The following is a 15,284-nucleotide window of genomic DNA, read 5'->3' on the forward strand; positions in this document are numbered from 1 at the left end:
AATCAGTGACCAGGATGGCAGGAGAAGCGGCTGGGCATAGCGCACCCCGCCAGCACGCACCAGTCGACTGTGCAGTGTGCGAGCTTCACGCTTCGGTTAGCGGCAAGCAGCAAACTGACCAATGAGATCACTCTGGTCGTTGTTAGGGGCGGAGCCTATGTGTGGCGCTCACTCCAAATGTTCGAACCAGTTTCTGCTTCGTTGAAACGCCAAAAAAACATGGCCCAGAAAAACGCAATTTTTTGGTCTTTCCTTTCATCATTTTGCTTCAAAATTTCGACAGATGATAGAAGACATGTCAGACTCTAATAATATGTCAAATTCAGAAAATCGTAAGTTTTGACGAATTTTGATGCTCTGACTTCAAACTCAATTTTCACGGCTTCGTCCGTGCGCGACTTTAGGACCATTTTGTTGTAGCGGGTCACATATATCATTATTGTAGAAAACCACATGAAGCACATTCTAGTGAAATGGGACAAAAAAATACTCTTAAAGGGATTGTACAGTTTTGGTTGAGACCTTATTTCAGGTTTCTAACATTTTTTGGTGAAATAATGAGAAACCTCTTATGAAATATGAAAGAGCACGTAATTCTATGAGGAATTCAACGTTTATTTGATGAAAATTGGTTTTGAAATGGCTGAGATATCCAAAAAAAGAGCAATTCTAATAAAGTGTGGGACCCACACTTTATTATGATCGCTTTGTTTTACTTTGTTTTTGGATGTTTCAGTCATTCCAAACCCGATTTTCATCAAATAAACTTTGAATTCCTCTTAGAATGGTATGCTCTGTACTATATCATAAGTGTTTTATTGGTATCTCGCAAAAAGTTAAAAGCCCAATTCTCATCTCCACCAATACTGTACCATCCCTTTAAATGGAGAGCGATTAGATCAAGCCATCTTAAGAATGACCAATAAGATGAAAGTGAAATAATTGGCAAAGAATAGTGGCTACCGATTGTAATTATCTGTGTGATAGTGATTATCTTGTTATGGCTTATGATAATCATCAGATAATAATCTTAACTCTCGCAAATTGATGCATAATTGCATAGTATTTACTGTGGTGAGCAAGCCCAAGGCAAGTTGATTATAATTATGATCTCTTGAAGTGCTAAATTTGGTCTGGAAAGAAAAAAAAATGCATGTATGACGTGAATGTTGGCCACGGAGTGCTTTTGCAGTGAGCCGGGGAAAATATATAGATATTCCGGGAGTATGGGATAGATGTGTGAAGCCTTCTACCCTACCAAATCATTCTTACAGCCCCCACGTGAAGCCAGGGAAAGCATGTTATAGCAACACAGCTGAACATTACCTTGAAGCCACCGTGTGAAGGTCGCACCCTGGATTGATGGGGGGGGGGGGGGGGAGAGGGGGTGATAGGGAAGAAGAGGCGCGCATGCCTGTGGGCCCGGTTAAATTTGTATTACCAGTCCCCCAGGATGTTGGTGATGGGAGCCCCCTAATAGCAAAGGCAGCCAGCCCCCCAGAGCTGTGTGGAGGTCATGATCAGACCAAAGGGTGCACTGCTCCCTATACTATGTGTGCCGCCGCCGCCATGCCAACCGCATCATGCCCGCTCATACGCTGATCCAATATGTACAACCAATCTGATCCGTGGGACAGCTCCAAAACAAGCGGCACGGTGATTGAGTGTGCAGCGGGGGAAATCTGAATGGATAGAGAGATGGTGGGATTGACGCTCAGTCAGTCAAGCAAACAGATGAATAAGTAATTGATATATGCAGAAGAACTGGTGGGTAAATCATTTGATAGAAAAGGAAGATAGATATAAAGAAAAAGAAACTTGTACAAAGGGAAAGATAAGCAACAAAATGCAGTGATAGATGGATACGAGCTGCCACTTAGTAATTCTTACCATACGAGGGGTCTTTCTTTTTCATCCTGAATGAGAAGATATTGTGGTGATAAGAAATATGAGAGGTTTTTTTTTTCTGAGATTGGATTCAGCATACTTGAAAAGTGAAATGTACCCATTTTTCTCTTTTCCTTCAGAATATTTTTCTGTGCATCAGTATGTGTTTTGACATGCAGACGTTGGCACCCCTTTGGGATAGATGGATGGAGAGAAGAAGGAAGTTAGTTAGATCAAAGTTTAAGAATGAACTAAGAGAGAATGAGATGGGATGATGGACTGATAGTTGATAAAAACACAGATGAGGAGAGTACCACATAGAGAAGAATGAATGAATGTGGGAAAGGATAGTAGACGGTTACTGTGTAAAAGTGAATATTTTTGCGCAACTAATTTTTCGTGCTCGCCCGGGTAAGAAGAGTTTCTCGTGTTTTAAATTCTGCAGAATGAAGACATCAGCTACTGGATTATATGGCAAGCAAAAATATGTGCGTGCTTTTATTTTCATGCTTGTTTCTGGTTTTGCGAAATGTGTGAAAAATTTAACAACGCAAAAATTTCCACTTTTACACTAATACAGTATATATGATTAGTGAGAATGACATGAAAATAATTTATGACTGTGACAAACTTCCATATATTCCTTGCAGTACTTACCTTTGATAAAGAATGAAAATAGGTGCATTCACGAAGTGCTGATGCTGCACATGCTGTCAGATCGCAATCATATTCAGGTATGAATAATTCTGAATGTGAACTAATAATGCATTACAAGCAAGCAGAGTATGAAATACATACAAGCAGATTGATTCTTGTTTCAAACTATGATTGTCAGAAGACCCAGATTTTAAAATTCTCTAAACTACCTACTGTCAAACAAGTACACTTGCCTTACTTACATCTGGGAAAGCCTACTGTCTACTCACACATGTATGCAAACAAAACCGCCTTGAATGCCCAGGTGCTGCTAATGTACTCTTAGCGATGGGAGTTGCTTGCACTTTTTAAGAGGAACCATTGAAAGCAGTGGGGTTTAAATGCCAAAGCTCTCCCGCTGAAAGAGGGGAAAATTATGATGGGAGTCACACTCCGTAAAGAAGGACTCGGCTCGTTTCAAGCAGTTGATTTGACTTTTTCCTCCAGCATTTAGTGGCTGTTCTCATCTTGAGATTGGATTGTTTGGGTTAAAGGTTGAAACCTTCTTTGAAGAAAAATTAGACAGAAGTATTTTCATGGTGTGACGTCTGGGTATTTAGTGGCGGTTGGAGTGAAAAGAAATCCACGATCAGTGCACGATTGGTAAATTTTTGAGACGAAATGATCTACTTTTCCGTCATGACTGGCTTGAAATTTCATGAAATTGTCAGATATGGTACATCTTGACATTTCTGATAGCCACAAGAAGTATTCTCCGCCGGCGCCATTTTTTCAAAAGTGGGGGAGGGGGGGGGGGGGGGCACCTCCGGGTCTTCAGCACAAAAACAAAGCCTTACTGCGCTCACACGTTTCTATCTATTTCTTTCTAGTGCCACTTATACACACTTGCGGTGTAAAAAAAGTTGGGGGGGGGCCCAAAGTGGTGACACCTTATGTATTCCTTTGTATGGTGCAAAAAAAGTGGGGGGCCTGAGCCCATCTCCCCCCACCCATGTTATTAAGTATATTAAAGAATGGTAGATCAAGGATTGTGTCATCTGTATCACCACGTGGATTCATACACTGTATGCACATGCATATGCATGCACAGCATTCGCACCAGCTTTGACACATGTATGATGCAGGCGAGCTGTTTGTTTTCACTGCAGCTATATAATGGAAGTGATGTATGCACGATCATGAGAATACAGAATGTTTCCTTGAGATTATGGACATATTTCATTTGATTCATGCAGATTGTGAGCAGTGGTCACAAATGAGGAGAGAGAATGGTTTACATATTCTCGTAGTTATCCTTCTTTTGTTATATTTGCTTTACAGTTTTGCAGATGGGAGTATTTACATACGTTTTTTTTTTCTCAATGTCACCCAAAATATTTGCCTCTATTTTGCCTAAGGTAGTATCTTCACACTTATTTGACTGGGTGGGAAATTCTCAAAACTTCAACATTGCGAAATATTCTGTGTTTGAAGTAAAATCTCACTCGGGAGTTTTTAAGTGATTACAGCATGATTTAACAGTTGTTGTGACAAGCAGTATGTTGACATCTTATGAAGATTTCATGTCTACCTTTTGTTTTGGTGGTTGAGGAGCCATTTATCTAAAGGTTGTCTATTATAAAATACCCCCTTGAAAGAAACAAGTGTCATGGTCTTTTTGAATTTATGTGAAAAGAAATATTACATTTAAATTAGATTTAATTCTCTGAAGCAATTACTAAAGTAGGTTTTATCAAGCAAATATGTGTGTTCATTCAACTGCTCAGTTATCTGTCATGAAAAATAGAGCTATTAAAAAACATAACTTGGGAAAGTCTTATCTGAATTTTGCATCCTAGCAAAGAGAACATTACCTAATGATGGCAGAGCCTTGAATCTTGCAACAGAGATATTTGTCATTTCATGTTTATGTTCCATATTGGGTTTGATTAATTACCGTATGCATGAAATATCTTGCAGTGTTTTGTAAATATTTGATAGATATTTGTGAAATCAACACCGCATGAAATTATTGCTCTCTGTAGCACACATGTATTAAATATCATATCTAAGCTGGAAAGTCTTAAATTTTCTTTTGAAAAGTGATAATGCTTCCATAGCATTCTGTCAGTATATTTTTTGTGTCATGAATTCAACCTCTCACAAAGTTGTTTACAAGTCCCAATCCGTGAAATATGATTCTTGTGAAATACATAGCATATATATATATATGTCTGTTTTCTTCTACCTAGAAATTATCAAGTATAACGTTATATGTTTTCAAGTGCAAGATATATGAGCTTGAGCTGTGTTCATAAATCATGACTTTCAATGTCAACAGTAACATAACTGCAGTGCAGTAAGATATGACAAGAACAAAATGATAAGCACTCCTTGGTTGTGAAGATAAGCTTTTTGTTGATTTATGTGTTGTACAAAGCCACCATATACGGATTTCTCTACTGTTAGGTGTAGAAGAACAGACAAGTAGTAAAGAAAAAAAAAAGAAAGAAAAATGAATATCATGTTGCAGATTGGTAAAATGAAAGTGTATGTAGACTTTCCTACATTGTGAGGGCATTTGCCTCAAAGTTTTACATACCAGGTAGGGCAATTCACCACCTGATCTTAGGAATGTGATCCCTTGCCAAAGGTTCTCCTCTGTATTTATGTCACGCAGTCATTTACACCTAGCCATCTTGCAGCCAAAGTTCACTCATCGCAGCACTCATCCCCAAGATCAAGTGATGCAGCCAGCCATTCGGCGTCGTCTAGGAAACCAAAGCAGATTCACATTTTGATGCTTGGTCAATCTATAACCGGAGTGGCCTGAAATATTCACAAACAGTCCATGGTGGTAAATTGTAGGCAAGGGTCAGAGGGATTTTAGGTAGTCTGCCTAGAATTGTTTCACAGGGGACAATTCACATTGCTTGGAAGGAGGTCTGTAAACCGTCTTCCGTGCATATGTCTATAACTATTCATTATGCAGTAGGAGGGGCTGCCCCATATTGTATGGACAAAGGGCATTTTGTACATTGTATGTATACAGAGGGTAGGCTGTGCTAAGTACTGGACAGCAGTTACACTGTGTACCATATTTAATTCATATCATACATTTAACAGTCTTCCGCATTAAACCATGGGAAAGCAAAGTACTGTACCCTGTACTTGAAATACTTACAATACAGTGGTGGACCCAGGTGGGGGCGCACTGAGCGCCCCCCCCCCTTTATTTTTTGTTTAAACAGAGATAAAAAAGAAAAATGGAGGCGGCGCATGTAATTTCGTAAAGGCGCCCCCCCCCCTTTACAGAATTCCTGGAACCGCCCCTGTATTATGATAAGGTTTTCTTCTTGTTTGACATAATCTTCAGTCATGATGCCCAACTGTAGAATTCTACACCCATTTTAATGTCTGTCTTGTATGTATTTCTGTCCATTTTTTTTTCAAGTCAGATATATTGGATATTATACACTTTACCAAGGATGACAAAATTCACAGAATTTTGTGGATTGGATGTAGAGGACTATTACAGCCCATAACATGATATTAAGACTTGGTAGTTTTCTTCAATCTGTAGACTGGACTCTCATTTATACATTGTTTTCTTTCGTTTAACACTGGTTGAGGCAATGAATTTTCCATAAATAGCAAATCAGTGGAGAATTTTGGCATGAATTGAATCACTAATTATTCTGATGGCATATTTAATCAGTACCTCAATGAACCTATAGCTACAGTGTCCTGTAAAAATCCTGATACTTGCTTAATATGTGTCCTGGAAGAGTGTATTGCACATAGAAAAAAAAAGGAAATATTTGATCAAGAAAGCGTACTGTTTGAACATATTTGATTAAGAGGCACATCCTTAGTGATTGCTTTATTAAATCAGAGAAATACATATTCAAGGAAAACATACAAGATTTTGACGTGAAATGTTAAACTGAATAGTATTAAGAATATATTCTAGCGTACATCACAAGCTGGAGGGAGCGAAAGCAAATTTATTCACATCATTCATGAGATGCACTTTTCATGGTCTCTGGAGTAATGGATGTATCTTTCGCCACTCAATTTCTCAAGGATCTTTGTTTCTAATTTTAGACACGTGAGCAGGGCACGTTCGTTCGGCCACCGGGCGTGGTGAACGACTACGTGGACAGGTTCCTAGAAACCATTTTCCCACCAAGTCAGTCCCTTGTTAACGATCTTTCTTTTGCATTTAATTATAATTAGTCTCTATTCAGCCTACTAGGCCTACTGGGTGGGGTGTGTGGACAGGTTCTAAGAAACATTCCCAAGGCCTTCCCTCATTGACCTTTGCTGTCCGTGCACAAAGAAAGCTTGAAGATCTTATTATTATGTGTGTACATAGCACCAACACTGTGGATTCAGGTATACCATCATAATTCTACTGCATTTATCATGCTGTAGAATGTACGAGATTTCTCCAACATCCAGTAGAATTTCAGATATAGATTTAGTGATTTTTTTTTTAGAACAAATGCCACAGACATCATTTGATGCAAGTAAAATTAATACAGAAAATGCCAACAAAGTGAGTGTGATCACCCATTATTGAAGAATAATGGTCCCTTCACAATAGTGACTATGGCTATGGTAGTGTTTATAGTAATATCATAAAATTCATTTTTGTCGTATGAAATCCGACGTAATGACAGGCATATCATATTCACACATGCAGGTTAAAGGACAAGTTCACCTTCATAGACATGTGGGTTGAGTGAATGCAGCAATATTGATAGAACTCATCAGTGAGAGTTTGAGGAAAATCGGACAATCCATTCTAAAGATATGAATTTTTTAAGTTTCTGTGGAGTTATGGCTGGAAGAGAAGACTACTGTAGCTTGTGATGTCACATGAGTACAAGGATATAAGGAAAGTATAAAGAAAATTCAACATACTTTAACTTTTCTCTCTTAAAGGTAGGGGATACCTTTTACAGACCTCCCAAAATGCAGCAAAACATTAAATATGAACCTCAGGGGACTTGTTTAGGCCACTGCTTAGAAATTTGGAAGTCAACAGTTATCTACAATTTGAATAATGCATAAAACTCTTAACTACTCAGTAGTTCTGTGTGTCAGCCACACTTAAGCCTTTTTGTTGCAGTCTTCTGTATTTTTTTTTTTATCTATAAACGCAAATCTAAAAGTATAAGAGCTGATGTAATAACATTTTGTGTAGCAAGAATATATATAGAAATGTTTGTAAGTTTTGATGAACTTTCTTCACAAAAATATGTTTCGTTGTACGCATATGACATCATACACTGTAGTAGTCTTCTCATCCAGCAGGAACTGCGCAGATACTTTTAAAATTCATAATTTTTGAACGGATTGTCCGATTTTTCCCGAACTTTCACTGATGTGTTCTACTAATATTGTTGCATTCACTCAATCCACATGTACAGTATATGAAGGTGAACTTGTCCTCTAACACGCATAACTCATATAATTATATGCATAAAGCCTAAGGAAGAAAAATCTTTATTACATGCATATATGACTCATGAGGAGAAAAGATTCATTCTGGTACATTAGGGAAGGGACACGCCTAGAAACACTGAAATCCAAACTCGAAACATATTGTGTTTCTCTCACACTGAGGATTATATAACTGTAATCCATAATGTTCAGAAAAATTGTATTCTTTATCTGCTTCTATGTGTTGCTTGTTGTTTGTTTTCTTGTGAAAAGTGAAAATATGTCTGTCTCATTTTGTCAATGTGGTTCCTGATTTCAAATTCAACCACTCGCATAATTGTCTTTCAAATCCTCATTTACAAAATGTCATACCCAAGAAATGTATGGCATATGATATACAATATATCAAATCTATCATTATGTTAACATGCTCAGACCTCACTGCATCTCCATAGAAATGACTGATATGTGGAGTACCATTCTTAGATTTCTTAGATTTCTTAGATTATGTCATTTAGGACATTGTGAAGAATGCATACATTTTCCACTCACTGTTCAAATACAGACTTTCAGAGCGAAATGCAGCAAACAGTGCTTGTATCGAATGAGCCCATATGGTATGATGCTGAAAAAAAAAGGCAATTTGTTAGTACACAGCTGGAGAGGTAATCAAAATGTAGTGGAATCGACAATTCTTTATGCCATTTTCTGCCTCCCCTTCACGCACCCATACCCATATGTTGGAAGGGCTGTGTGCTCATCTGATAAATGGGCAACTTGTCCCCATTTTCAGGTCATCTCGCTATCCGTGCGTGCCGTCTGCGCACTGCCCCAGATTGCAGAATGCGGCCCTGACTGGAATATTGATCACTCGGATCCGAGGAATTTCACCCAAAGTACCCGCTGCGAAAGCGCAGCAATCTATCCCGAAAATAGCAGCGCTAATAGACAGAAGCATATGGATCCCACACATGACGAAGAAGAGAGAGAGGGTCTTGTTGTGCTATGAAAATTGCTTCAACCATCAGACCAATTAGAACTTCTCTATGGGATGTTTGCTATATTTAGAAGAATATTTTCAATCTCACATGACTGCACATTCCACACATACAAACACACACACACATACACACACACACACACACACACACACACACACACCAAAAAAATAAGCACAATACAAAACAAAAGCAAAAACAAGGCATAATGAAAATATTTAGGAGAGTATGAAGGCCAGCCTTTCAGAGCTGTTAGCAGAAGGATTGAATGTGATTTATAAATGTGGAAGGTAGAGAAAAAAAATTATGACACTTCCATTTCTTCCCTTCTTTAGTGATGCTGATGGGGTGCTTGAGTATCACAGAGAGAAGCTCTAGGCTCCATGTCTGATGAATATTTTTCCTCCTTTGAGATTCTTAAATATGAACGTTTCATTTAAAATGATCACTTTTCTGTGCATGTATATGGTATTGCAGGACCAATTTTCTGGAGTAGGGTGCCAGATAAACCTAGGGCTGGGACAGACACCAAGCAATTTATTCTAAATTATTATTAAATATTATTTTTTTATGTCTAGCAAGTTTGGTAAAGTGCAAAGAGAGTCTTGTGGATTATTTACTATATAGATACGACTTATTATTATTATTATCATTGTTATTATTATTATTACTATTATTATTATTATTATTATTATTATTGTTGTTGATGTTCTTGTTGTTGTTGTCATCATCATCATCATTACTATTACTATTATTATCATCATCATCATTATCATTATTGTCATCACTACTATATATTTATTATTATAACAAGAAAGAGTGGTAGTACATATTGCTACCCTGCTATGTAGAAAGTAAACCTTTTTGACATTATTTTGCAGCTATGTTGTTTCACTGAATAGATAAGGTATTTTCAAGTGTGCAGTGCATGGTACATTGATACTTGCAGGAAACTCACATGCCTCGTCGTGTCACATGGTACAATCTACGGTAGCTTTAGGGCAACTTTTCAAGAAGGGGTTGCCATTAATTAGCTGTCATTGCAAGAGGCAGACGAAGGTGAAACTGAGAAAATGCGTGGTTTCGAGTATCCAGCCTCATGAAAGGATGCTGGAGGACACTTAGTTGCAGCGCGAAAGTGGCAGGAGTGACGTCACTCATGTTTGATGTGCTCGTTCTCCTGGCGAGATTTGGCTAATGAGACAGGAGAAATTCAAGTGGTCAAATGATGTGTCTGATGCGTCCTCAAATCATGTTTGCAAATGGTTGTAGCAAAGAAGTGTTATTTATTGGATGAAATCATGATTCAAAATTAGATCTGTGTAAATGATGTAATTATTCTCATAATGTAATTGATGGTAAAATGTAATATGATTAGTGCAACGATGGCTCGGCTGAGAGTGATGTAAAGCTTCTTCGCATTCCGTGCCTAATTCTAAACGTGGCTTTGAAGGGAGCAATCACAGCATCAGCTGATGGCTGGAGAGAAAGGTTGATTTGCTGTGAGCCATCTCTGGCTTTGACTTTGGCTTTTAGGAGTGACATCCTCTAAATTCTCTGCCATTATGTTGTGAGCATCGAACATGAGTTTCAGTCTTCCTAAGAAACAATAATAATAACAAAGGCAGGCACTTGTATGACTACTGTATAAGCTGTTATTTTCGCATACAGATATTTTCGCAAGAATGAGACATTTTCGCGAGATGTTGTTTTCGCAAATTGACACAGCGGTACTGTAAATGCCCAATTACCTTAGTGCAACAAGACATTTTCGCGTGTTGTTACATTTGCAATTGGACTATGAGATGCGAAATTCGTGGAAATTAGACCCTCGCGAAAATAACAACTTATACAGTATTTCATTGCATTGCTCTGTGCAGTGACATATTGCGCGTGAATCGAATCGTCCTGAAAAATGCCAATTTTCATACCGATTGGAAAGAAAGTTACCCTGCATGGTTTCCCCCTCAATTGATATTCCACATGCTCCTTCAAAATGCCACAATTTTCATTTCTTCAAAATGCATTTTTTTTTTTTTTTGGTTTTTGTTTCCATTCTTACCCCTGTAGTCCCACCAGTGTATTTTGCTGTACCTGCTGTCTGAGGGGCAAGACTTACTCTATTGGCTTCCTCCGCTTCTGCAAGCAGGCCACCCTTCAGTTCTGCTTCATCAAGCCAGTCATGGCCCTGGCAACCCTCATCCTCCTCCCATTTGGCAAATACTCAGATGGAAATTTCTCGTGAGTATTTATCTATTTGTTTGTTTGTTTGTTTGTTTTTGTTCATATATTCATGACTTGGGTAACGTGGCATTCTAGTGCCACCATAGCTGGAGGGCTTCTAGACATTTGCTGCTGCAACAATTTGCTCCTATGAAATATCTGCACACTAAACATAACATTAATTGTATCCACAAGCATAACCCTAACCTCATCCTCATGTCAAATTATGCCAAAACCCTGTCACAGCCCTAACCTTTACCTTTACCCTAAGTCCTTGGAGAAAATAAAGGTGGAATTAATTGTCACAGGAGCAAATGTCTTGTCACCAACTGCAGACAATGCACTCCTTCATTTAGGTGGTTATTTTAGAGTTACCAGAAAATAATGCTATGGTAGAATTTTGATCTGGTCCAGGGAAGAAAGATTTCCATTTAAATGTTTGTTTGTTTGTTTGTTTGTTTTTTCTTGCCCTGTGAATTGATTTTCAAGAACAAACGCACAAATCGAACAAAACACCTGTGTGCTGAATACTGTCAGTTGTATCATAAAACTGTCTCACCCCATATACTGGTAATCCAGCATGTTTTCATAATAACACAAAAATTATATGCAGTAGGGGAAACTCTTAAAGATATTTTCAGGGTTTTCATGATATTATCATTACAGAAAACCACATGTACACTGGTACTCTCATGACGTGTCTATTTAATGTTGTATTTTCTTGATCGGCTGTGTCTGATTTTAGAATTTAAATTTTGTCCATGCCTGTTTTTATAGTTATTAAATGATGCAATGAAAATGGTATCATGTAACAAGGTTGAATTACAGAGGAAAAAAAAAAAGTGGCTGAAATCCAAAGCAAATCAGCAAAGAGCAGGGTGCAAATCCAGTGAAGTGGTTGCCCCAAATACACACAGGAGATACAGACACCTCAAGATCTGCTGTAGATGACTAGCAGTAGTCGGCTAGCGGTATCGACTAGATAGGCACGTGGTGACACATGAGAAGAAGAAGGCATCATGTCCAGCACATGTTACAAATGACCAAGGAGTGTACTACCTACAATTGTTTTGGTACCAACCTGGGAACATTTGCACATGCAAATGAATATGTATGTATGTATGTATGTATGTATGTATGTATGTATGTATGTATGTATGTATGAATGAATGAATGAATGAATGAATGAATGAATGAATGAATGAATGAATGAATGAATGAATGAATGAATGAATGGAAAAGAGAAATAACAAAAAAAAAGAAGAAAACAATCTCTGATGCAGTTTTTGATACCTGTACTATCTTTTTTTTTAAATGAAATAGATGAAATTTTATTTAGAGAGAGAGACAGACAGACAAACAAACATACAGAGATATAAAGACTGATACATGTTGATCTATACAATTTTTTACCTACTGCATTCTTTGCTCATTTTATTTTTGTGTTTGTTCTCTCCATCCAGAGTTCATGACGGGTACCTCTACATCACCCTCATCTACAACGTATCGGTCAGTCTGGCACTCTACGCCCTCTTCCTCTTCTACTTCGCCACGAGGGATCTTCTTACTCCGTACCGTCCCGTCCTCAAGTTTTTTCTCGTAAAATCCATCATTTTTGTCTCCTTTTGGCAAGGTGGGTATCTGTGGCATTATTGTTTTCACCAGGCTTGCCAAATCCTCTTCAGCTGATGCAGGTTTTAGATATTCTCTCCTTTTTTTTTTCCAAATGACTCTTTGCACGTCACACACCCGACTCATGAACAGCTCGCCAACTTCTGATATTTTGCTCTAACTCCCAACACACGCTCAAAGAGATCAGTGTTTTGAAAACTGGCGTTTTGCAGAAAAATAGCCATAGCTTTGTCATAAAATTTACATCACAGCAATGCTTGCAATTTCCTCTGCAATTTTGCTGTGCAGTCCTCGCAGAAATGCTTAACTACAAAAAGTTGCATGTTTTTCAAAAGCTCTCATGTACTGTGATCTCAGAATGATATGACATACAGGGGGATTGCATTGTGGCACACAAAGAGTTAAAAGATAACATTATTCAAAGGAAAGTTTTCAACACAGGATTTATGAAGCTGGAAATTTAAGGCAGGGACTTAAATACTTGCCAAAGAAGTACCGATTTCTCTCTCTTTTATGGAGATTTTTCCTCATGTGAAGCTTTTTCTTCGATAAAGGTGCTGAAGAACAGCAAAGATGTTCTTCAGATGATTTTAATAGCAAGCCTACTCTGAAGGACTGTTGTTATTGTTTGTTTATTGTCAATACCAGGACATTGTCAACATTTATGTATGAAGTACATGTGTACAGGGTTACTCTCTGTTTATTCATTTGGGGCTGCAGTCTTGCTAAATGAGAGCTTACAATGGAGTCACTTTATTTTCACCAAGGTGAAAAATTATACACTGCCCTCTTGTGGTGTCATATTTACAGTGAAGTAGCTCTCGGTGAAAGATAAAGCACAATATTGATGAGCAGTCATGCAATGTGTTGCACTTTTCAAGGTGTAAGCGACGGTCCCAGCAGATGATAGGGGAAGATGCTGTCATTAAAATCATGTAGAAATGGGGGGGGGGGGGGGGGGGGGAGGACATGCGACAACTCAGTAAAACTGAATCACACAAGGTAAGGGGGACAGTCTGTCTGTCTAAACACCATTTCTGTGCCAGGGACTATTAACAGTGTGTACAATGGAAAGGGTTGTCTTCTTTTTCTTTTTTTGGACCTACCTGCACTAAAAGCACACAAGGGGTTAAATCTTGTATTATGGTATCCCTAGCACAGTGAAGTGATGCGTTGGTGGTATTAATGTGTCATAGAACATCTCTTGTATGCTGATTTTATTTACATGGGATAAAGTGATGACATTCTGTAAGGGAGCATATTCTTTTAAGTGGCAGTGGATTTGATGTTTTTACACATCATGTACGTATCACGTTAATGTCTGTAAATATCATTAGGAGGGTTTTTTTTTCTGCTTTCAGAATGTTATTTCAATTATGCATTATGTTACACCCAGCCTCATTCTAGTACTACACCCATTACTGACTCACTGAGTCAGACAATGTAGACAGAAATAACCCTTTATGCGCCCAGGCACTTTTCATCAGCATTGAGTAATCTACCCAAATTTGACCTACCTGGTACATTGTAGTCATACATGTAGATTAGCAAGCCCACTCAGAGGTAGCAATGTCCCTTTGTCCAAGAAGGCCAGGGTGACCTGGGGAGGGATATTAGGGGGATTAGCTAATCCTTGTTCACTGGCAATTAGTTTTCAGACATCCGTGCCAATCCCTGAATAAAGCACTCCAGCCTGTCTAGCGGTTGGTAAACAAAGTACAGGAAGGGTTAGCTCTTTTTAAAGGTAGGGGATACCTTTTACAGACCTCCCAAAATGCAGCAAAACATTGAATATGAACCTCAGGGGACTTGTTTAGGCCACTGCTGAGAAATTTGGAAGTCAACAGTTATCTACAATTGGAATAATGCACAAAACTCAACTACTCAGTAGTTCTGTGTGTCAGCCACACTTAAGCCTTTTTGTTGCAGTCTTCTGTATTTTTTTTTTAATCTATAAACACAAATCTAAAAGTATAAGAGCTGATGTAATAACATATAGAGTGTGTGGCAAGAATGTATATAGAAATGTTTGTAACTTTTGAATTATGATGAACTTTCTTCACAAAATATACATGATGGACACACATGCAGTGCATGGGTCTGCAAAGGTAATGTACTGGAATTTACGGTGAGCCCCGCAAAAAATTCAATTCAAAATCTAACGGTCAATAAAAATGTACTAAATGTTACCTTCCACTTTCAGTATTTTATGGGAGTTTCTAAAATGATACTCTCTTCAACATACCACTGTATTTATACAACTCTTCATTTAAGGCATGCAAATGGGATTCCCTACCTTTAAACCCTTTCTGTGTGAGGGACTTTGGACAGTGTGCACAGAGCTACATTGTATGAGGGTTTGTGTGCCAATTTGCACACGAGGTACCACAAAGAGTTAAAGGGAACCCAAACCCAAAGAGCAATGTGGATTGAGTGAAAGCAGCAACATTAGTAGAA

The 15,284-nt window shown here is 38.2% G+C and overlaps 1 protein-coding gene across 1 annotated transcript in view; it reads left to right on the top strand.

Annotated features, from left to right (window-relative positions):
• Window positions 1-15,284, top strand: part of LOC140231720 (transmembrane protein 184B-like) — a 74,238-nt gene that overhangs the window by 56,066 nt on the left and 2,888 nt on the right. Inside the window, exons 4-5 of the mRNA XM_072311873.1 lie at window positions 11,043-11,213; window positions 12,659-12,828. Of these exons, the coding sequence (XP_072167974.1) occupies window positions 11,043-11,213; window positions 12,659-12,828 (341 nt within the window). The remainder of the gene's footprint in view (window positions 1-11,042; window positions 11,214-12,658; window positions 12,829-15,284) is intronic.

Source organism: Diadema setosum, chromosome 8 (genome assembly GCF_964275005.1).
Source record: "Diadema setosum chromosome 8, eeDiaSeto1, whole genome shotgun sequence".
Lineage (NCBI taxonomy): Eukaryota > Metazoa > Echinodermata > Echinoidea > Diadematoida > Diadematidae > Diadema > Diadema setosum.